The sequence below is a fragment of the Phaenicophaeus curvirostris genome, chromosome 1, assembly GCF_032191515.1.
Source record: "Phaenicophaeus curvirostris isolate KB17595 chromosome 1, BPBGC_Pcur_1.0, whole genome shotgun sequence".
In the NCBI taxonomy this organism is placed as follows: domain Eukaryota; kingdom Metazoa; phylum Chordata; class Aves; order Cuculiformes; family Cuculidae; genus Phaenicophaeus; species Phaenicophaeus curvirostris.
The window spans coordinates 36,111,780-36,136,716 of record NC_091392.1 but is presented as its reverse complement, the minus strand read 5'-3'; the positions used below and the strand labels follow the sequence as shown (position 1 = coordinate 36,136,716).

At 42.2% G+C, this 24,937-nt stretch overlaps 1 protein-coding gene across 3 annotated transcripts in view; it reads left to right on the top strand.

The window, feature by feature from the left end:
- The window catches only part of HMGA2 (high mobility group AT-hook 2), a 117,172-nt gene that overhangs the window by 76,505 nt on the left and 15,730 nt on the right, over positions 1-24,937 (top strand). For 2 of the 3 annotated variants that reach the window (XM_069852599.1, XM_069852591.1), the window contains one exon: positions 16,840-16,872. In XM_069852599.1, the coding sequence (XP_069708700.1) occupies positions 16,840-16,872 (33 nt within the window). Of the gene's footprint in view, positions 1-10,182; positions 10,353-16,839; positions 16,873-24,937 lie in introns of all 3 variants that reach the window. The other variant, XM_069852583.1, reaches the window with a different exon arrangement.

Below are 24,937 nucleotides of genomic sequence, written 5' to 3'. Positions count from 1 at the left end.
CGACCATGCTGCTCACTGCCCTGGCATATCCACTTGAAGCAAGTACTCTGCGTTGCCCTGTGGGGCAATGGCTGCTCCCTGCCACTGTCAGCTGAGGAGAAAAAAAAAAAAGAACAGCCAAAGATGTTTGAATTTGAGCAGCTGGGAAAAAAGGCTACTAATGCTACTCCATGTTGTGTAGAAAATGTATCAGAAATGCGTAGGATTGCAGCTTCACTCCAACAGGTCTCCTTGCTACCTGATCCCTCATGGTGGTGCTGAGAATGTTAAGGGGATAAACTGCTGGATTTTGTATTGGTGGCTATCAGAAAAAGCCCCTCTGGGGAAAAAGTACTGAAGGGCTGAAGTTTGATTTTGGGATATTCACTACAGCCGTCATAAAGGTTGCAAGACTTGGAGGACCTAACTGGGAGCAGCTTTCCTTCCCCTGTGAATGGTCCTGAAACACTGTGTTCTTACATGCAGTGAATAAGAGACTAGAAGGAAACCATCCAGCTCCCCACTGAAGCCATGCTCAAGACTCCTGTATTCCTGCAAGACAGCAAATGCTCTGGCTGTATCTGCCACCTCATTCCTTAGCGCTGTTTACAGAGGCTGGAAGAATGCACTCAGGAGGCAACCTAGCTCCAAAGGAGAGCTGGCTGAGCTGGGGGAGACCATCAAAGAGGCTAAATGGCTCCCATACTCCCGTGGAAGTGACAGGGAGAACTGCGTGTGAAGAACACACGTCTTTCAGTAGCAAGTTATTTTTCTTCTCACTCCTGTATGTTAATGACTATTAAATGCTTGCAGGAGGCCAGCCAGGACACCCATTCTCTCTCTTTCTATTTTTCAAGGATCCCAACACTTCGGGATAATGAAATTAATGTAGGTTGTCAGTCCAAAATAATAGCATTTTACAAAGTGGAAATGCAAATTTCCTGTGATATCCCTGAGTAGCAGGTGATATTTCCTGATGTATTGTTTCTGACCTTTAGGGAAATTGATATTATGAACTGAGAGAGGAAAGTGGATACAGTATCAAACTCCAGCAGTTAAAGTAAAACAATGAGAGGATAGTAAACTCAGTAAAACAATGAGCAAGAGAAGGTTTGGATTTTGTGTATTCGTTGTTGTACTTCTTTTTAATGCTGTGGGCACTGGGTGCAGTTAAGGTGCAGCAATGCTCATTCTACATAAAAGGCGGTGGAAAGGAAATACAAGAAATCATTTAAGTTCAATTGCTTTTAAGGGCACAGACCAATAATCTGGAATAATTAATAGTATTATTAAATAAGCAAAAATTATCTGAGTGACAGGATAACTAATATGTGTATATGTCCAGCAAAGCAACAAACGTTCGCTTGCGCTTCTAACAGTGGGATCAGGAGCAAACATACCTGTGTGTCTCTTAACTAGGTTTTACTTTGAGAAAAGGACAATCTGTATTTGGGTACTGTTAGTAAAAATCACAATTTTGATTCCAATTTTATAAAAAAGGCATGAGCTATTAGGTTGGCTGGTCTACTCTTCATGAAGTGTGTTGTATCTTGCTTGAGTGAAAGCCATCTAATGTGATCTTATGTACATAATGCTGTTTCCTCAAGTGTATTCAGAGCCAGAACTTACGTAAAGCAAAGACTGATAACTGATTTTAAATTTCTCCTGAACAGTCACTGCTGCATATTCCTGCATTATATGTAATATAATATATATTTAACTGAAAAATCTATATAATACCTTGTCTCACCCTGTAGAACCTCTGAGATCCATTTTCTTTCAGTGCTGCAGTCCTGCGCTCTCCCTCATGCAGTTACTCTTACGCTGTCAACCTGGTGGTTTTGAGTTGAGATCACTTCTGTGAGTCTGTTAAACAAATTTGATATTTCTAGTTATGTGCATCTGGTCTTAGTGCCTTTTGTGTCAACTCCTTTAATTTTCCTTGATCATAATTTATTGTTTAATTTCTCTGCAGCACATGTGTGCATATTCCTGCTGTGTAAGGGAATGCTCTTGAAAAAGAAACCATCTTGGCAGTATTTCTAAGATACAGACTAGCTTTTCCTGGTTAGACTGGTGACATCAGCGTTCGACCCTTGATTCACAGATGCTAAAGCCAGATGGGACCATGTGATAATCTGATGTGACCTCCTGTGCAGGATGCGCTGATGAGTCCATCACAAGTGATGGTCTGCTAAAGGTGCTAAGGTTTACGGTCAGAAAGGGATTCCTTCCTGTGAATGGCATTCGAATGCAAGTGACAAACTCTCATACCCTTTTGAGTCATTATTTTAAAGATGAGAAATGTACTAGAAGTCTAGTACAGTTCCAAGAAACCTGCATTCAGTAATGATTTTGATAGTAACATGTTCTGTGAGGAAGTGCTTCATCGCTCTGGGCCTATTTTCCACAGCCAACCTTTTGTAAGTCTTCCATGTTTGGAGCACCATTCATCATGTGAGGGAATCGCCTGTGCAGAATCTAATGCAGGGGCGGTAAATGCAAGGCTTTGTGAAAATCTTGTTGCCCAGAGTCTCTCTGGCTTGCTTGCTGGGTTCATTGCTTTTTTCCCCAGAGTTGGCAGGAACGGAGCGAGTACTGGGTGAACATTTGCTGAGCTGCCTGGAAATGTTGGCTTTGGTGTTTTTTTCTTGTCTCCAGTAGCAAAGGCTCTGATTCCTCTTGGTACCACTGCCAGCTGTGGTACATAGTGCAAGATGATGTAGTTCATAAGCTATTGGAGGGCTACAGTCATTTGAGTGCCTGGAGGCACCTGCCACTAGGTCTAGCTCTCAGTTAACAGGGTCTAAGAGTTACTCTAGAAGCAGCAGGGGCTTGTTGAGAACTGCATGTTGTTTTGTGCCAGGCAGAATCTTCTCAGGGTGGGTAGGTTGCTGAAGCTGATTTTTGGAAATAAGACAATAAAATTAACAATCTTAAGGTGTAAGCCACCTTAGTGCATTAGCACTAAGTTCCTCTCTCTGTATCTATAAAAACGTATTTGTACATAATTTCTAGCTGAGATATTTAATGCACGACAGGGTTGCAGTGTCCTGACTGAGCTTTGATAAGTATTAATGACTACCTGTGTACAGGCAGCTAGCCTGTCGTCATTGCTAAGTACTATTCCTTCACCTTAGTAAAACGTGTGTAAAGTGATGCTGTATATCTTCACATCTGAAGTAAGCTAAAACCTGTATGTATTCTGTTATTGCTGCCTACCTGGTGGTAATTTCTAAAATGCCTTTTAAGTTATTGATGTGTTTCATAGAATCATTAGGTTGGAAAAGACCTTTGAGATCATCAGCTCCAACTGTACCTGCCCACTGCTAAATCATATCTCTAAGCACTTCATCTACCCGCCTTTTAAGTACCTGCAGGGATGGTGACTCAACCACCTCCCAAGATTTACTTAAATCACGCAGAATGCAGTATGTCACTAATACCACAAAGGAAGGATGGTTATTTGGTTAGTAGCTGTTCATAGATTAAATACTTGGTGTGATTCACATTTTAGACAACAGAAGTCAAGTCACAAGATGGTCATGGGGAGACTGTTGCTGTTTTCCAGCTAGTGGGGTTGTGATCTGAGTTTCTGATAAACATATCCAACACAAGCAGTGTCCTGTTCTCTTTGCAGACCAGTGCTGTGAAGGGGATATGCATATGTTCCCAGGCTGTCAGGTTATACAGGCTAACTGGGAAACCAAATTAATACCTCCAAGGACATCTAGCTACCATGCTAGGATGCAGTTTTCTTTCAGATTCACTTACAGAAAGTAAATTCACCTCACAGAATCATGAGGTTGGAAAAGACCCACCAGATCATCAAGTCCAACCATTCCCATCAATCACAGAACCATGTCCCTCAGCAACTCATCCACTCATCCCTTAAACCCCTCCAGGGAAAATGACTCAACCATCTCCCTGGGCAGCCTGTTCCAGTGGCCAATGACCCTTTCTGTGAAGGCCTCTACGTGGTACTCAAGAAAACTGTCATTGGAGGTGATGTTTTTCAGATGAGATGTAAAATCAAAGCCCTGACTGCTTGTGGTCATTAGCTTTCCCTTGTCACTTTTCAAAAGAGTCAGGGTTTTGACCCTGGTGTCCTGGCCAGTTCCAATTTGGATAATTACATCCTTCCGTCTCTGCCATGTACACTGGATATGCTATTCTTCATCTCATACCCCAACTGTATGTAACATTGTCTTCTGCTGTTAGAACAGCTGCCAGACCTCATCCCAGACATGGCTGCATTTTGGTACAGAATGAAACAGATCCCTTTGTAATGGCCCTATGTTACTTTCAGTGTATCAATTACTTTGGGATCTGCAGAGATGAAAAGGATATTCAAATATGAGGTTATATATTTAATTGTTGTGATTGATTTTAGTTATCTGATACATATTCTTAAGCTTTTTGTGAGAAATTCGTGTTGAACTGAGGAGTAGCACTGGTACGACCCATTTCACAGCATCATAGGTCTCCCATGGAACATCTGGTAGTGAGTTTAGATTTCCATTTCTGAACAAACACTGAGGGTTAAGGAAAATATACTTGGAGAAAAAAAAGGAAATTCACCACAAGAGATACTACCGATGAGACAGACAATTCATCATGTTCATTGTGGTGGTGTCCAGGCACTTCCCGAGCTTTCTTGCTTGTAGCTTGCCCTTGTCTACTATGTACCAATAGGTCAGTTTTAGATTAGGATTAGTTCTGTAGTCTTCAGGAACTAGATGTCCTTGTCTGTATTTGTGTTACTGTGGAATGCTAATCAGTGAATGTGTTATGCATTTTGCTCCTAAAGTCTCCATGGTTCAGTGGCATCCTAAGATGTAACTGTAACAAGGATACTCTTCACCCATATGATCTCATGTATATCGACTGGTTCAAGCACAGCTATAATCTTGTCAGAGGATGAGTGTGGATGTGAAAGAAGTGTTGTGTTTGGAGTTGAACATAGAGACCTTGAGGACCTCTATAAGGGACCATTCAACCCACCGCAGCCCAAAAGATTGGGCCTTATCACTCTTACGAGTAAGGAGAGGCAGGAGATGTCCACGGTGCTGAGGAGGTAGCCATATGGACCTTACGTGATATTGGGGAGGTTCTCTCTGAGGTACAGGAAGTTTATTAATGATGTCCTGATGTGGAGATGTCACAGAAGTCTTGGCCTGCTTGTCAGTCAGGAAGCTTTCTGGAACTGTGGTGATGCATCTGGAAGACTCACGAAATCATCAATTTTGGGCTTGCACACAAGTTTAGAGTTAGCAAAATATAGTTTTTATGACTGAGTAAAAGAAAAAAAGGAAGAAAGAAAGAGGGAAAAGCCCAGTATTTGCTATGTAAAATGGAGCTAGACGGTATCACTTTCATGAACTCTGCATTTGCTTACCTATAAAAAAGGATTTATATTCTGTAATAAAGGACAATTATGCAATGCCAAATGAGCAAAATAACCATGAATTGCCAAGGGCATGTGCCAGCAATTGCAGACAGGAATTAAAGTGAAAAAATGTGGCTGAAAAGGCCACACATTTATTAACGTAATTTCATCTATATTAGCCCTGAAGGCAGGCATTCCTGGGAGGTGATGAAAGGCAAAGAGGCATGGGCAACTCCTTATCCTATCACTGTCCCCCACCCTTTTGAAGTGCTTGTATAACAAACAGTGAATGTCCCAGCTGTCCCGCTGCCAGCGCTGTCTAACCGCAAAGCTGAAGCAGACCTGCTTCTGCACAGATTGCTGTGGTGAGGGATGGCTTGAATTCTTCCTCAGGAAGAGCATGAGCTCCTGCGGATCCTGCTGTCATCAGCCCTGAACAGCAGGTTGTTTCTCTGCTTGCGGGTAGGGATGTAATCCTCCGCTCCGCAAGGCAGTACAGTCCTAGAGCCTTCCTATTTCTCTCTTCCTTTGTATGATCTGAGAAGATGAAGCACTCCCATAAAGCTCACAAAAGGCATTGATCCTAAAATCTAAAAAAATCACTGGCACCTAAAAGCAGTCTTTCTAATGAAACTTCCCAATTTAAAAACACCACAAAACCCCCAAAATATGTCAGTAATGCACACGCTTTTAAGAGCATAAAAGAAGCCAAAAATATGACAAAAATACAGCCAACTTGTGTGTGTTGGTGGACAAAAAGAAATACAAAGAAGATATTTCTATGTTTCCTCTCAGTTCCTTGTGTATAATATGCAGTGCAGAGACCTTGTCCCGTTTGTGTGCAAGCAGGGAAGGTGGTGTGCATTTGGTCCCTCTCTTCTCCATCATCTCTCCTTGCAACTTTCATTCCTCCATCCCATCCCTTTGGATCTTTCCCACTGTGCAACCAACCAAAACTTCCCAGTACCAACCAAAACTTCCCAGCACTGTTCCCTACCAGTCAGAGATTTCCAGAAGTTCCTAAGTGCGCACACACTGTCCCAAGCTATACTGTTGTTTCCTCACCCCTCCTCCAAATACTATCTTTTCTTCACTGGTGGCCTCCTTGCTGTCCATGAGTTTTGCCTAGGAGAGCAATGGGTTTGCGACAACCTCTGGTGCCTCAAGGTGCACCCTTGGACTCCCTGGCTCTTTTCCCAGGAAAAAGTCTTGCTTGAAGCTGCTCCGGGCAGTCACAGGCATGGAATGCAGGGATGTTAAGATGCCTGGGAGCAGCCTGCTGAACAACGTCAGAAAGATCTTGCTCCTTCTGCTGCTGATCACCAGCGGAAGGACCTTGTACCACACCGTCAAGAGCTCCCTTACTTGTTAATATCTAGAGTATCAGAGTATCTTTGGTCACGTTGCTGCCAGTGCTAAAATGATCTTGCAACTGTCGGTAAATGATGTGGTGCTGATGTAGTACTCGATCTCATGGAGGTGGGTTATATTCAGTTGCAAATCCAGCTTCTTTCTATCCAGTGTACCTAATTCCGAGAAAGGGCATACCTGCCTGTGCCAACTACAGCAATATTTGGAGGCCAGCTATCCTTCTCCTTCATCTAACAAGCCACTTGCACCTCTGTTGGCAGGACCACCTAGCCACAGATGCTACCAACCGGTGTATTTTTGGCACACCAAACCACATAGGTTCCAAGCACAATTACATGTGTGTAGTTGGGAGATGGAGGCATTTACCTCTGGGCAGACTCTGGAACTAGTTTGAGCTAAGGGTAGAATTTAGCCGAGGACAAAATTTAGCTTTGTTTTTTACAGCCTGAAAAAGCAGTTTTTGTCACCTAAACAACAGAAACAATGAAACATGGAAGAGTTATCAGAAACTGGAAGTAAAATATTGAGCAGTCTCGTTCTCTGAAATGACCTGTGTTTGCTAAAATGGTCACAGGTTCTCCCTTGCAACCATAACATTTAAAAGCAGGCTGCTTTCCAAGTGGCGGATGGAGCTCTGTGAGTAAGGAAACCACTTTAAGCTGCACCAGGGAGCAGGGCTGTAGCAGGGTGCTCCGGGCACAGCATTCTTGGTCTGGTATTGGATTTCAGTACTGTTATGGAAAAAGCTGCAGGGGATTTGCATGCATACCTTACACACATACCTTTGATGTTCACACTGTTAGATCCAAGCAACAAATGGGATCTTCAGGTCAGATGTAGCTTCCAAAAGGCTATTAGATAACTGTAGCTAGACAGTCAGGTAATTGTGCTGTAAAAATTACGGTCAAATTCTTCTCTCCTAGACTGAGCTAAATTCGGAGTCTGTCTAGGGACATAAATAGAACAACTTTAAAATTGCACCAGGATTATCAAGAGCAGAATCTTTCTCCCTTCGTTTCTTCCCCCTTCTTTCTCTCTCTTTCAGACTGAGGGAAGCATGTGTACACAGACACTATTCATATTTCTGCTGCTGTTGAGAGGCTGACGATAGGATATTGCAGACTTTGACTTTGCAATCTTTTGGTAAATGGGTTCTAGCTGGTTAAAAGAAAAAAATCGGTTTGCTACCATCTTTTAAAATACTTTGCCCCGTTATGTAGTTTTCACAATGATGCTTATGATGAAATTCCTATTAATGACTGAATGGTAAAAGCACAGCAAAAATGCAACACAGTGAGGTTTTTTCCTGCATTGCAAGGAGTGCCTACAAATCATACCTTTGGATATAACTAATGTAATTTCAATTTAAAAAATAACAATATGAACTGAGTTCAGTGTTTAACATACCGCACACCAGGAGGATCCCAGAATATATAAAGCCAGGAAGTGGATTATTTACAACTTGCCACCAGGCCCATAGTACGTTTCAAGTACAGGGAAAATGTTTTTCTGTTTTGGACACTTGTCTTCTTTATGAAACTGTGTCAGCAGGTCAGCAGGTTGTAGTCGGACTCTGACAAACACTTTTAACAGCATCAGTTTCCTGGAGGCAGTAATAATTATCAAATCTACTTGATAGACAGACAGCTATCAGACATCTGTATATCCCAGACATACGAAAACATTCCCAGCCAACCATGTGGCTACCAATGGATCTGCTCAGACAAAGAAGTTCAAGAGAAGTGCCTCAGGCCAGATCCTCAGCTGCAGAAGATCAGCCAGGCCTTCCTTGCCCTGTGTGGCATTTCTTTGGAGGAAAACCCTGCCTAGCTGTCACAGGGCAATGGGAGGTCATGGGGGCAATGTGCTGGATGGGAAGGGAAAGCTCCTTTAGAACTTCAGGGCTAGGTCTGGGGATGAAGACGTACTCTGTATGAGATGCTTTACATCTCTGAAGGGGCAGAAATGGCCACGCAAAAGAGGCTGCCCAGATTCCTTGCATCCTTTCCCCATTTGTGGAGATGAGGAGACAGATAGCTCTTCCTAAAAGGGTCTAGACTTGTATCTGTGTTCAGTGACCTGAACAGTGCTTGGGCACAGTCTCAAGCACTGGCGTGCAGTCGTCTGTGCTGTGCAGTTGGGAACGTTCTCTCCTTCAGTGTCTTGTCCTCTGCTACCTAGCACAGTTCCCAGGTGTGGTTAAAGGAATAGCACAGCCCATGGGCTCTTCCCTCTTCCCTCTAGGCAGTGTGGAAGAGACAGCCCCATATGGGAAGGGGAAAGGTAGGATGGATGCAAGCCAGGCTGTTGACCTGGACTGAATTGTTTTCTGCTATAGGTGAAGTCTGCAGGTTTTGTAGGCAGACCATGTTCTCTTACACCTGCCTTTATACAGTGGTTGATCTGATGCTCTCCCCCTCTGGTTGAGAAGTGCCTTGCTAAAACAATATGTGCAAATTTCTGGAGGCAGCAGCACTTTTTGTGCCCAGCTGAACTGGAGAAATATGCCACAGGCTGCCACTGGGAGATACCCAAGGGGTAGCAATGAGACTCCTTGGCTTGAATCACTACCTTCAAGGTAGTTTCAGTAGCTACCTTTCCAGGGTAGGGAGGATGCCCAAAGGCTGATGCAAGCGCATATTGTGTTTTCAGCAGTATCCACCTTCAGGGGCTCTTGTGAAGAAGTGCAGCTCCTGGCTGGGGCATGGACATTGCAGCAGCACGCTGATGGAGACATGAGGCAGGGTCAGAGTTGCCTCCAGGCTCTGCTGGGGAGCTGCTGTTGCCCCTGCTCTGCCCAGCTGAGCAGTTTGACCCTTGCTGACTGCCACTGCCACTTCAGTTCTTTTTCCATCCCTGCCTCTAGGCTTGGGCCTGTTGTTGGCAGAAGCTTTCACAGGCCTGGGAATTAATTTGATTGCTCTTAGCCTACATTGAGGAAAATGGGATGTGCCTGTTTTCCAGTCTCTAAATGATATAAGGACACACGTACTGAACGAGTTAATATCTTTGTGACCTTATAATGAGGAGGAGAATGAGTGTAGGAGGGCACAAAGAGAACTGTTGCCTGACAATAGTTATATTTGAGCAAAACCACTGAAGTTCAGAGTTCACTTTCCAAAGAGTAGCAGATTTTGCAGCAGGTTGCCTGGTTTGGGACTTTACTGCCTTATTTATTCTGTTATTTCATTGGAGGCCAATGCAAAGGTCAGGGGGATTCAGGAGCTCCTGGCAGTCAGTTCCAGAGATGAGTCTCTGGTGATAGTCCTGCAGCTCTGATCAGCTTCACGCAGCCACCATCAGTGGTGCTGCCGGGAGTGTCCCCTGAAGCAGGAACTGCCACTGTTTTTTAAGTCCATGTGGCAGGAGCAAGTAGAGAGGGAAGGCTCTAAAACAAAAGTTAGGACTGGGTGGTAATATGATATGGTGCTTTTCACCTCTAGGTCGTCAATTCAAATCTAGCCTGTTTTGTAGTGACCAAAAATCATTTTCACATGGCCCAAGAGAAATGCATGGTGGCCACAGGGCTTGCCGTATCCAAACAAACAAGACAGTCTGGAGATAAACAGTTGCACAATAGTTATTTGTTTGGCAAAGTCTGCAACATATAAAGGTAAGTAGTTTCTGACTGGTTTATATCCCTGAATTATGAGGGCTTGGTTTCTTTGCAAACAACTTATAATCTATTTCTGTCTACTAAAATGTATGGTTTTTTCCTTACACTATAGCTAAGAATAACTGGAACCTCCCGTCTGTCTTTCTCAATAGTCTATTTGTGTAGGGAGTTATAAATAGACAGATGCATATGATGTTTGCCAGACAAAAGAGCCAGCTCATGTTTCGTTAGGTGCCTATCAGAAAATCCTCAATGCTAAAACTTGTGTTAGAACTGTTCAGAAAGACAGAAATCGCTTCTTAAGATTTTAGCAGAAAAATGCACAGGTTGCTGAAGTAAATCTGAGCAAAATGTATGAGGAAAGCTTATCAAATATATGATCGATGATAATGAATTAACAGAGGGATCCAACAGAGCAGCAGTAACTCTGAAGAAGAGCAACCAGCGACAACTGATCCTCCTGCTCCTGAACTGTATTGATTTTAGCTGAGTATGCCAATTTAAACTTTGTATATAGCATTGAACCACAGATACAAGGACCGTTAAGTGGGTATTTCATAAGCTGCACTACCCTACATATTTTATGGAAATACAACCATACTGGCTGAAACATTATAAAAAATAATAGCATCTATCAAGAACACAGCACTAACAGCTACTGTACTTTGAATTTTGATTATGTCTTTGATAAACTCAATGGGGTACTGTTGTGCTTGAACTAACAGTTCAGCTAGCAGATGAAGAAAAATTAAGTTTTTTCCCTTGCCGTTCTAACCATTCAATTTGTACTTACCAAGATCTGTAACAGTGGAAAATCTACTGCTGTGAGGAAGGCTGGATCAAAGCAACTGAAAAGTAATGGGCTATATGAGTGTAAAAGAAAATAGAAATTTATTTTTAATACATTTCTTACATGTTTTTTATCCTGTCAGAACATAAAACTATTGCAAATGTAGCAACTTACAGATGGTCTGTAGTGAAGATAGTTTTCTTTAAACAAAACGTGGTAAATGCTGACCCTGCAAAGTAAATGCTTTGATTTCCATTGGATATATAGATACCTAACTGGATATATGGTCCAGTGCCTGAGTTTTTAGGCTACCGAAGGAGTAATTTGAAGCAATGTGCTTTGAATTCATCAATTAAAACATAAAAATTTGTTATCAAACAACTATTAAATGTCACTTTTTGTACTTGGACAACTCTGATGTTCTCTGCTCTCTTCCACAAGTACAATAGAAGTACTATTTACTTTGTCATCAGCTGAAGTTATTGGTGCAGCTCTGAGATGTTGCAGGGTTTTCCAACAGCAGTCAGGGGAGGTCAGTTTAATAAGCTAATAAATATTTTTTGAAAGACCTGACTTTGTATTTGGTGTTAAAAACTCAGAGGAGTGCCAAGTAGGATAGAAAATAAAGAGTAGAAGTTCCACAGATTTTGCCAAAATTCTCCACAGATTACTATTAGCCTCATTTATGAGACTGCACAGAGGGCTGTCAAATCTCTTTTGAACTCTGAGGGCCAGATGGTTTTGCTGTTAGATCCTAATGACCCACAGCAGTGTGCGTACATAGACACCACAGTTGCCAGTTGACTGCAAACATGTGATGGAGGCATGAGGATTCATGACCTTGTGCTTCCAAAACACAAGCCAGTCCTGCCTGGGTGGAGGGGGCATTCCCTCCATGGGGTGAAAAAAAAACATTTCCAAAACACCCTTGAAAGGAAGATAATTTCTAAAGCAACCTATGGGCATACCTGGGTCAGAGGAGCAAATGGCAGGCACGCCATCCCATGCAGTCTGGGGTGGATCCCTGCTGATGGTCGTGAAGCTGAAAGCAGCTTTTACCCAGAGGTGGGGGCTTCTTCACAGGCTATGTAGGACCCCAGTCCCGGGGCTGGATCACTCTGTGCTGGGAGGTGGAGGGAAAGGCCAGACCTGAAACAGTTAAAGCTGTAGGGCAGAACAGTAGTTATTCTGATGTCATATGGAACTGCTTGGAAGACATGATTTATTTTGGGTTATATTGGTTTCAACTGGTATAATATGTACTTCCTGATTTTTTGAGGATATATGGACAAAAAGACTAAGTATGGGTTTGCTCATCTTTTAATTTAGAACTACAAATATTTGGGTGACCTACAAAATTATTTTAATGGTCTCTGCACAACTCTGAGCTGTCAGCAGTATGAATGTCATCCTAACTGGATATTAGTTTCCATCCTGGTCATTTAGTCTCACTAGCAGAGCTACATCCATGTGAACATCTTGTCTATGTCAAGCTGTGGGAATAAAACAGGGAATCACTGTTGCCAAGAAGCATCAGTCAAACATTTTCATTATACTTAGTTTGCAGAGGAAGACACAAGCACAAAATCTAGGAGCACTGTGAGTGTGCAGCTTGCCCTTGGAGCTTCAGACACAGCAGTCGGGATGATTTGCATTCAAACTAGTGCTTTTATCTCTGAACACCAAAAATGTGTCCAGCATTGCTCATACTAGTTGACATAGACTTACACTTGTCCTTCCTTATTTTTATAATTGTGTGAGAAGTCACAGGATAAGGAGTATGCAAATGCAAGGTGTAGCAGATTGAATTTGATACAACTTTAGACCACTGATACAGGATGAATATGGAGTTATTACATGAGGCTATTTTTTTGTTCTCATACAGAAGGCAAAGAAATTGTTTAACCATGTCTGTATAGGCTATAAGGATGCATCTAAGATACTGACAAGGAGTAAATTAACAGAATTAGAAGACAAAAAGGGGTGAAGTGACAGAGGAGGAGTGGAATAAATGTCTTGTAGAAAATAAACAGTTGGGCTCTGAACATCTAAAACTTACAGCACAGGTAAAACTACCCAGAGGTTTGTGTACTTCCCTCTTTAGGTGGTTTAATATTTTTCTGTCCAAAGTTAGAAATATTATGAAGTTTTAAATTATTGTCTTTTACCTTAGCTCATATAGTTTAAAGATGGCAAAACAAAATCTGCTCTACTTGGGACTTGTTCTTAAGTGATAGACATTCAAATGGCATGGTTATAGGATTTTTTCCAATGCTGTCACTTGTTCTTTCTGTATTATACAGATTTAAGAAAACTACTTAAGGTTGGCTTGTACTTGTGTATGGTGGAAGAAACCCTGAATTCTGCTTTCAAGCGCATGGAATTTCAGCTGATAGACATTCAGTGTGCAATAGCTGGTTTTTAAACTTAGGATAAAAATAGAATGTGAAAGTCCCATGTTGCCTGAAGCTCCTCTTACATACAATCACTGACATAAGTGAGAGAGCATCTGGGAGACCAGAAGGTCTGCCGTCTTATTCTGCAGGCTTCTGGTGGTATGCATAATACTTCAGAGCTCTTGTGTTGTGTATACAACTTTATTTTGCTCCAAAGCACCTCTTTAAAAATCCCTTGTCCTTGGCTTTTTTATGGTTCTAGTCTTTTCCATAACCAAGACAGATTCTTTTTCTTTCCAGCTAGTTCAACATGCTGTTGCAACACTCTTTTGAATCAGAGGTGTCTCCTTTGAAGCCCTGAAAAGATCTTTTAACTCAGTGAACACAAAGCTTAGTGAGTCAAGGCATTTGTATCCATAGTGTGTCAAGAAGTTTCCAAAGGCATCACATCCACAACAGTAAAAGAAGTTCCTTAGAAAATTCGTCATTATTTCTGTGTGCTTCATTTCTTCTGGTTTGGGGTGGCCAAAGTGAGCGGACACTGCAACCCTCTCAGGACTAGATCTTGCTGGATTTATCCAGCCTGAATTCATCCAGACAGCTCTCCCACACAGCCAGGCTGAAGCAGGAAAAGCAATGCCCCTGAAAAAGAGCACTTGCAGGGATTCAGCCGCTACAGGCTGGAGCCCTCAGCATGGCACAAGTCGGCACAGCTCCTGGCATGTCGATGGTGTGTGTCATTAATACTGGCTGTGGGGCTAAGCCCGGCTTTTGAGTTTCCATAGCTCTACTTCTTCCATTTAAGGGATAAGACATAACACACGCCGAACTCCATATCCCAAATCCACTGGAAGCCTAGCCGGCAGTAAGCAGCCGCTGCCAAGGAGCTCTTGACATGAAGCACTATGATAGCAAAGGTCTTGAATTAATAACATTCTTGAAAGCCTTGGTCAGTATCAGAGACGGTTTCCAACTGAGCAAAGTACAATATTTTCCCTCTGCTTTTTATGAATGGCTGGATAGGATTTTGCTGGAGTCAAGAGTCCCCTGCAAAAGCCATTCATAAAAATAAAAATAAAAACAAAACAAAACAAACACACACAAAAAACTTTCTAGGTCCAGTCCGGAGCTGCTGGGTGCCAGAGGCTGGGAAAACACGCTGGCCGCTTGAGCCCCAGCTATCACTGAAAGTATTCAAGGGGCTTTTTGGTGGTCTGAAAAGTATGGATTGCTGTGTAGAAGGGCAGCTGGTAGAATTACTGTGACACATACTAGGCAGAAAGCCAGAGCTGGCCTTGTTTCAGACATTGTCTTTCCTCTCATTGAAGTGTCAGGACCTAATTCATGGAAAATTTGGTGAGTTGGCAGCTCTTTCAGAAGATTTCATTGAGCTACAGTGTGTGAGAGTCACATGAATGCAGAGTGCATGGCCAAAAATATATGGGGATTTCTGAGCAGGATTAAACAATCAGCCTCTAAGGATGTCTGCAGATTTCATGTGGCTTGGGAGTAAACACATATACAAGTGTAATCAGCAGACAAAAAAAGAAAATAAAGGGGAAAAGCACTAGTGGCAGATTACTGAAGAATTCAAGGAGTTCTGTAATTGCAAGAGATTCCTTTGAAACAAATCATTCCCTTGTCCAAGGGCAGCAAATGTCCATTAATGAGTTCAGGGCTTTCAGTTCACCTGGAGAAGGCATCAATAAAATATGTACATTGGTAATAGCTTCTCAATTGCAAGGGAATTTAATGGAAAAAGGGTTCACCCTGATGTTTAAAGAGGGACCCTGTCATCAGATAGTTTTTTCTCATATTTATTTGAGAGCAGAACTAGGAGCCTGAGGCACAGATACAAAAATATAACAGCAATAGTATTCCGCTGAATTAGAAAAAGACTGAAAATAAACAAAGCATTCTCTTGTTAAAATGGGACGCTTGTGGTGGGCAGTCTGAATTGAATCCGTTACATTTAATTTACATTTTCATTGATCCTTCCCACTGAAATATTGCTGTGAAAAGCCAGTTACACTAAAATGTTTATTCAGAAATATTCCAGTTATTTCCTACTACACTGTCATGAAAATTAGTTTTTTTGGCCACGCAAAGGGACCACATGTTGGCCTCTGCCCAAGCAAGTCGCTGAAATCACGGCTGGAACTAGGAACAGGCAGGAAGGAAGGGCAGGAAGAAAATCATTGGGTGCAATTCATATACTTTGAAAACAGAAAGTCCTGCAGGGGAGGATGACAGCAGCTTTGCCACACTGAAGTAAGAAAAGCTCTTTTGTGCTCTCGATGTCAGGATTTCGTCCTTTATCTATGGTCTTATTGTTCTGTGTTGCTTCTAGCACCCGCAAGGGTTGTCACGTTGTGTGGGTGGTGGTGGTATATTTTAAGTATGCTTGTATTAGTTCCTTAATTGGTACTTCTCCTCCTCCCTGGTGTGGGAGCGAAGAGCACTGGCACCTTGGTGAGTGTCCTGACTCATGTGCAGACCATACTTCCCATTCCTGGATGGGAGCGGCCAGGAAGGAGACTTGCTGAGGAGCCCATGGCTGTTTCCCAGGTCCTGTGTAGGCAGGCGGACACAATCACCAGCTCTCCCTGCCCACACACCCAACCTGCCTTATGATGGGCCTTCCCAAAGTCATATCAACAGGTTCACAAGGCTCAAGACAGCATCACATTTGTGCAACAAGAGATTCCGTGAGCTGAAGCCACTGTCCATCCCAGTCTCCTGGCTTTGACAAGGATGGCTTTGTTCAAGCGAGAAGCCCTCGCTCAGGAATGAGGTTATGTGTCCTTCACTTCTCTGCCCAAGCTGTGCTCCTGCTCATGGTCATAGAGAGAGAGGGTCTCCCCACAGCAGGACACTCCACTCACAGCTGAAAGAGTGTGATAAGAGAGTGAACAGCATCAGCAGAGACAAGATTAGTTATAAAATGAGGTCAGTGTCACAATCTGCTAAGTAATGCAGTAAAGTAAATCTAGCAGTACCATAGAAGAGCTGAAAGATGTAACGAGCTAAATTAGATTTCACCTTGATCGTAATTAAATAAACTTATCATATTCCTCTGCATCCACAGTAACCTCAATGACTTTAGAGCAAGATCATAGATAGGTGTAGGAGAGGCCAGTTGTGAGAGCTGAGTATGTTCATCATTCCATTTTTGAATGTGAGCTTTTTCTGTGTTTGATTTCTATGGCTGAAAACATTTTTCCCAGCATCTGTGAAACCGCAATTACATGACCGCAGTGAATTTGGTTTCTCACCATGTATTTGTTTTACTTTTCAGCCTCAACAAGTGGTTCAAAAGAAGCCTGCTCAGGTAAGAAAAGCAAATTTAAATTATTTAGAATGCTTTAAATTAAATAATTCTCCAGTATTTGAACTGGTCTTTTTTACTGTAAAGAATGAAGGGAAATATATCAATCATATGATCTGAGGGGCAGCTGTTGGCTTGCCAGGCACAACCACCAGAATGATTCGCGTGGTGGCTCTTGGGAATGAGAGGAGGAAGCAATGAACAGTGCTTGCTCAGGTATGTCCTCTTTCTGCCGCAGCCTTCTTTCGGCGATAATGCAGGCACATGCACACAAAGATAGTGTGACTCCGGCATGTAGTATGTATCTCTCTGTGTCCTGAGCGCGCATAACTAGGGACTGTTTACAGCAAGGAGGGGGCACAGGTGTAAAACCATTCTTATCACTGGTTTAAAGGAGTCTCTAAATCCACAGAACAAAATAGGCTGAACTTGATAACCAAACGGGATCTGTCACAAAGACTTAACGTATTTGAATTTTTGGTAGAAAGCATTGTTCTTCTTTAAAACCTTGGACAAAGTGCAAGCTAGGGTGTCATGAAACCAGTCAAACTCTGTAGTTTTGATCACTTCCGTGTTCTTTCCCCAGCTCACCCCATGTTGAAAAAACCCAACATACTAAATATGTGACTTTTTTACATAAGCACCAGCCTGCGGGTATGGGAGCAGGTCTGTCTCTGCCTGGCAGGGTCCATGGGCTGTGCCACGATTCAGCAAGTATGACTGATTGCTTAATCAAGAGCATAAAGGATCCATTGCTTTTCTGGAAAGAGATCTGCTTTCAGGAGGGAGTAATACTTCTGTTTTCCCACCTTATGGTTTTAATACTTTATTGCACAATGTACATTATTGTAATGTCTGCTGTAGTTAGAATTAGGAGCTGCTACCTAAGACACAGAAAACATCCTACCTGTGAGTTGGAGGGGTGAAATGATGTAACTTTCCAAAGCACATGCAGGAATTGTGTTTGTACAAAAGAAATCAATACAGTTGCAGCAATTATGAATCCATGGCACTTGAAACAATATTAATGTCTCCGAATAGCAGACATAATATACAGGATGAAGATAGTAGTACTTTCAAGTGAGATAAATTTTGCAAGGAGAGGTAATGTCTTTTATTAGCCCAGCTTATGCAAGAAACACAAAGTCCCCAAGGATGTACCGTCTGTAACCTTCTGACTACACCACACGATTCAACCAAGTTGTTCTAATAAAAAATATTTCCTCTCCATGGTTTTGCTTACATCCTTGAACACATTCAGGCTATTCCTACATGGTAGGAAGTCTGCCAGTGGGCACAAAGCCGGCTATCTCCTCCAGGGCAGCTGAGAGACAAGGAGGCTAGAACCCTGCTATGTGAAGGAGGCTAAATCCAAAAGGCAAAGACTCCTGGCTTGCTGTTTGTATTGTGAATTTCTCTGGTATGTAGCAGAGCTCATCCCCACCGGGGTCAGCAGGGTAAAGGATGCTGGTGCTTGTGGCTCTGCCTGCAGCCTACCCACTGATGGCATGTGTGATGCCACTAATCTCCTTGGGCACTTACTCCTGTACATGTTTTGCTTCAGTAGTAATTGACCACAAGCCCTAGCACAAGAGAGGAAGAAATGACTGGGGCTGGGGTGTGGAAAGGCAAGGAGGGGACCTGAGACTCTCTTTTTGTAGCAGAACAATGTAATGACAGATTTAATTGATGGCAAAATGATGTAGATGTTTGAACCAAAGCACCAGGGTTCCCTGTATGGATCTTCCCATCCCTTCTTTCCCAAAGCAGTGACTCTGGTGGGGATGCCGTAGAGTGTTTCAGCCAGCTAGATGCAGCCACTGCTGCATGGTGCCTCAGTAGCATCTCCGTGGTCACTGACCAAGAGAGAGAGAGAGAGTGAGAAAAGAAGGCCCTTTGATGTTCCCATTAGTAAAGGAAATGTTTGTATAGAAAATGAAGGGGCACGGAAGGATGCAAGAAAGGAGAGAGAGAACTTTTTACAAAATCCCCAATGATCACAACGTAACTAGTGAAATTGCACGTTAAATTATTTGTGTATTTCTCTTCACTCAGAGAACATTTTTTTTTAATTCCTGTCCTGAGGAGTGTTCAGTGAAATCATAGAATCACAGAATCATAGAATGGGTTGAGTTGGAAGGGACCTTTACAGGCCATTTAGTCATTGAAGTCAAAACATGAACTTCTTTTTAACCCTTACTGATTTCATTAGGTCCCACTACCATGCTTATGCTAGCTCAACTTCATGATTTTGCTGTTCCAGAGAACAAAAATTATCCCTGTGAGCAAGCCCTCGTGGCAGTGTCTTCCTGAGGCTGAAAGAAGGAGGTAAAGCAGCATAATTCTTGGGATGATCAGGAACTTCATGCTGCTGGGTTTCACTTAAGTCTGGTTGCCTTTCTCAGTTTTCTTTTTACACTACTGAATTTCCCTTTAAAGGAGGGAGGTTCAGACTCAGAATTAACAACAAGAACATGAGCTCATGCAGGCTTCCTAATCTCAGCTATCTGAGGAAATCATGATAAATTATATAAACATGGGGACTACATGGAAGTTCATGGAGGATAATGTAAATCTTACACTACATTCAGAGGAATCTCTTCCTTTTCCATCTGTTTCCTTCAAAGTAACCTCCCAGATGGCTTTACCATGTGGCAGTCTGCATTAAGTTAGAAATGTATCCTTTCTTCATCAGTGGGGACTGTAAGAGATTACAGTTGGGAACTGCTGTGTGATGCTTAGTGTGTTACCCCAGTCTGCCTTGGTAAAAGTGGCAGAAACACTTGATCAGGTTTCACCCCTGGGTGCCAGGCCTTGAATTTTTGGTGTATTCTCCAAGATTTCTATAAGAATTAATTTAAATTACCATTACTCTTGTTGCTTTTGCTAGTAGCTGTGCCATATGGGTTTGTATAATTTATAAAAATACAGAAGCAGCAAGACCAGATAAATTTCTCGTTTTATGAATAACAGCTTTGTTCCCATCACTGTTTCCCAGATATTAAGCATTGTGCAGGGCTCTGCCATGCCCTGACTCTCTTTATGGACATCTGCTGTCCAGTTTAGGGCCATGCAGATACCTATATAAACTTCTGCAGTATCTTGAAACATCCCCAGAGTCCTGAAGATTTACCATCACACAGATGATAAATGCAACAGTAAAGTGCACTGGAAATCTACATCGTATAATTAATACAAAATTTTAAATACTACAGTCTGTACACATTTTGTGATGCTCACTGATGCAGATTCTTACATTTCCTTGTGAAAATGACAAAAAGATAGTAAGACATCAGTAAGTTTAGCACCTTCATATATATGGATGCCTAAATCTCAGAAATAAGGCACTCCTTCGAAATCCACCCTATCTTCGAAGAATATACAGCCAGATCTCACAAACATGATGTAGTAGTATTCTTACCAAGGTGTATGTATAAGCAGTCCAAACAGAAATAGAAATTTCTCCATTTCCTTGTTTTTAGCTATTTGTAGCAGCTGTGGCCGCAGCCATATGTTGCAGTCTTAAGTAATACAAAGGAAATAGATATTTTTAGGAAATCATCATGAAAGCTATCAAAGTTTTTTAGAAACAGAACATGTTTTATTTTTATCATTTCTAGAGAGAAGAAATACTGTGAGTGTAGAACAGCCCTTTAAAAATCTTCTTAGAATCTCATTGGGAGGTCTGTTAAAATCTCAGATCTGTGCAAATCCTCTGTATCTCAGTCTGAAAGACCGCATATCAGTCAGAAAGACAGTGTATTACTCAGAAAAGTACACATAAAGTGCACACAGAAAAGTATACATGAAAAAGTGTACAGAAAAAGTATACAAAAAGTACACATGAAGTATGCTTTTCTAATCAATGCCAAATGCATTAGATGATTTTAAAACAACATCCAAAAAATCAAATCCCAACAAAAATAAAAGCTAAAAAGAAAAGTGTTATTTTTATAGGAAAGAAAATGCAGACATGCTATATTTTTTTTCCTGTTACGCATTTCTTAGTGTTGGTACCAATAAAGTTATGCATGTTCATTAGCCATATATATACAACTCACAGCCTCAACACGTGTGTGTTCCTCAGCTGCACCCATCTCACATGCCTGCTCAATGTAGGAAAGAGTAAATGCTAAAACCATGAAGTTCTGCAGCCCAGGAGCTACATCGACGATTCACGCATTCATATGCAGCTCAAAAGCAGCAGACACTGTGAGCAGATCTGAGCCTTGGACCTGTGGTGTTTGTGTGGCAGGTCCGATGCGCTGGGACACCTTGGCCAGCAGGCCCCTGTTCCTCTCTGTGCTGTGCAATAAATCTGCTTCCACAGCTTCAGGTGTTCTGCTTACATGCTAGCCACCACATGTGGATTTATTTATTTTTTTTCCTTCTGGGAAATCCCAGAGAGAAATGTGGTAAAACTACTCCAGAGATCCACTTTACCAGGCTGAAAAGAAGCTTCCAGTGTTACTGAAAAGATGGCAAATCCTTTTTGCCCATGCAGGTGTACATACACATCCAAGAGAGCCTGTGCCACTGTCTAAGCCCACTCTGTGTCTTGCCATGCTGGGAATATTGCAGCCTCGCACAATTGAGCCTTGGCTATAGAAGCATTGAGAAAAAGCCACTGTTTGGAGGTTGACCTGGTGCCCTGGGGTTTCATTGCTCTTACCACTGCACCCAGCAAGCTGTCTTGTGTACTTTTTTATTTGTCTACTGATACAGAGAGCCAGAAAATTGTCAGATCCCAGAGTTAAAAAAACTTTATTTTCGAATGGTATGTGGAATTTTATACTTTAGAGTAGGGTAAGTTTATGCACGTTACACGCACCACTCCAGAACATCCACGGAAAGCATGAGTTACCGTTCTTTTATTGTTGTTATTTTTAAAGCAAATACTGAATGTTTCCCAAAGGCAGTGATAGGGGCTATCTAACGTGTCTGGTGGCCAGTGCACATGCACCAAGCAAGCGTATGTGACAGTTCCATCAGCCCAGACTCATTGCACCTTCCCATGTGGACTGTGGCCCCAGTGGAGCTGCCCAAAGCTTTCCAAGTGGGGCTGAGCCCTGGACCTGCTGCAGGGCCCTCTGACTCAGTGCTGTGCCTCTGACCACCTCTAGAAAGGGGGATGATGCCTGTTGGAACTTGTCAGAGGTTTTGTATAAATAGCTTCATGATGAAATAACCTGTTTTTATTGACCCTTTTCCCCGTAGGTGTCCTTGGAATTTTTGTTTTTCCAAAGCTTCACAACATTATGATCACTTGAGGACTGAGTATTTAAAATCAAAATAGGGTTTGATTATGTTTTTTGAACATTTTTGCTTTGCAAAATCCTTCCAGATTGTGCTTTTGAGTGTTCCAGAAACATTTTTTCTGATTTGAAAACATTATTTTAGCAAATGGATAAGAATGTCATGGGGAGTCTTATGAAAAATGGCTCCAATTTGAAAATTATGATTGGTTGTTACCAGTTGCGCCGTTTATATTTCGAGTAACATGTAAGGATTGCTTGCTGTAAAATGAAGAACTAACAAACAAAGAAAATTAGAATAATATCAAACCTGTGGATTACAGCTAGAATTATTAAGAAATTAGGTGGATGTCTGAACTGCAGGAATAAACCTACTGTTGCTCTGGGAGAGATTTGAATTTGATTTTAAGGAAATCCAGAAAGTCTCTTATTTTCTTCATTGATTTAATAGATGGAGTCTAGTGGAGGGTGCTGGGCTCTACATCCTTACCTTAATTCTACTTCTGAGGCAAAATGATGGCATCTGCATGACGTGGTTTCCAAAAGAAGACATAGTCAGTCTTCTTTTATAATCAGTTCATTGCGACAAGGAGACTGAATAGTTTGTCTGGTTCCTTCAAAAAAAAAAAAAAATTAATATTTTTTTTAAACGGAAGGAAAATAGAGATACTGCAATTACCCATTCTATGAACAGAGAAAGCCCCAACCTGTTCTAAAGGGCTTGAAGAGGAAATCAGGTATTTCTGGCAGCAATTTTTTTTTATTAATCTGGCATAGCTTCTGAGTAGATTCTAAGTAACATAATTAAATGAGGTTACTCCTAAATACCTACATCAAAGATTCAGGTTTCCAAGTTTTTAGGTATTTATGATTGTCATTTATTACATAGCTATGATAGAGTAACATTTTTGAGGTGGCTGCTTCCAGAAATTTGGCTGTAAATAAATGAAACATGTAAGCTGAGATGTTATGTCACCAGAAGGCAGGGAAGAAAAGGAGAAAAATTGCTTTCAAGACAGGAGTATACTCAATCACTTTTAAAGAGTCAAAAATCAGAAATACTTACGGATGATGTGGGTTGTTGCTTTATAGGGCAACTTTTTACATTATTTTATATTTTCTTGTATTGAAAATGTTAGGTACACACTGGCCTCTCAGTGTTGTGATGGCAAAGTACAGTTTCACACAATGAACACTAAACACGTAGGTTCATTACCACAAATGAATTTTATAAAAATAACTTTTATAAAAATTGCTTTTGCTCATAGCACATTTGAGTATTTTCTTCAACTGAACCCATCCTACCAGTAATGAAAATATAGAAAGAGCTCAGCCAGCATTTAAGCCATTTCTTGAAGAGCACAAACAGAACAGGGAGATGGTTTTTACAGAAGTAGTTAAGTATTTAAGTGTGCATCATAACCACTGCTTCATGAGATATTCAAATAACCTTTGTAATCCCATCCTCGATCTTTTTGATTTACAAGGAGATACACAGGTAGCTCTGCTGGCAGTATTTGCAATTGTAGTAGAGAAAATCACAAATACCCCGATCCCTACCTGCCTGGTCTCTCCTGCAGCCCAGCAGCTGCACTTTCATAAGGTGCTGCCTACCCCAGCCTCCTATCTCATATGATTTGGGACTTAGAAACCCTATATGGCCTCTGCTAGAATCCAGTATTTGGGGTGTGAGAGTGGAATGAGCTTTGCAGGGAGCAGAGGTAGCCTGCTTCTCCTGTGACTGTGGTGGCTGCAGGAGTGACTCTGGAAGTAGCTGACCTGACCTGGCCCATTTCTCTCATCCCAGCAGCACCCCAAGCCGCTAAGGGGGAAACGTTCTCCATGCCACTCACTGAACCTGGGACACAGTGCAGCTAATGAGTCAAAGGTCAAAGAGCCAGTGAGCAGACAACCAGGAGGAAGACAGTTTAATTGAGTCCCAGCTTCACAGCAGCACTGGCCTCAGTGCCTGAGTTCAGAAAAGAAACAGGGTTTTGAATGGTCCCATCTGTTAAAGATTTCCTACTGACTAAATTATGCATCCTCTTGCTTAGCTTACCAGTATCACACAAGGCAGGCTGAGGTGCATGTCCCTGTTTCCCCACACATTGCCTAAGGAGCAGAGGCGCCCTGCTCAGCACCGTGCTGGGTGAGCCTCTTGCTTCCTTTGAAGCCGTTATCACCAGGCATTGTAGTGAGCAAGTCCCATTTTATACAGAGCAAAAGAAGGTTGGTTTAACTGTTCTGACATGCAACATTTAATTCCTTTGAGACAAGCCCTAGAGCAGCTTTCTGAATGCAGCACTGGTCACATTTGCCCATTCAATACAGATGTGCTCCCAGGTCACTGCTTTTTGCCCGTGGGTTCTGCAAGACCTGTCCCTTAAAGCACACAGAAATGTTCAGGGGCTACAGCTGTTGAGCCGCCCCATGTGTAGCACTCGGAGCAGATACAGAAGCTGCTGGGAGGAAGTTTGAGGCTGAAGAGCTAAGCTAAAACGTTTCCAAAAGTCAGCAGATCTCTTCACTCTCTCCCCACCTCCTCCCTCTCCCCTCCCTGCACGGGGAAGAAAACTGAGACAGGCAGATGGTGGCTATGGACAGAGTGGCTTTGTGTTTGACCCCATGGCTGTGGCCACAGATGCTGTTTGGAGAGGGCTCCATCCAGTTCAGAGCTTGGCTCCATTTTGACATGGACCAGTATCTCACTACAGATAGCCAGAGGAGAAGAGGCTGTGATGTGTGCTTGGGAAATGCCATTGGGGAATATGGCTGCAACCGTGTTTAAAAATTGTCATTCAAGAGTAAATTAC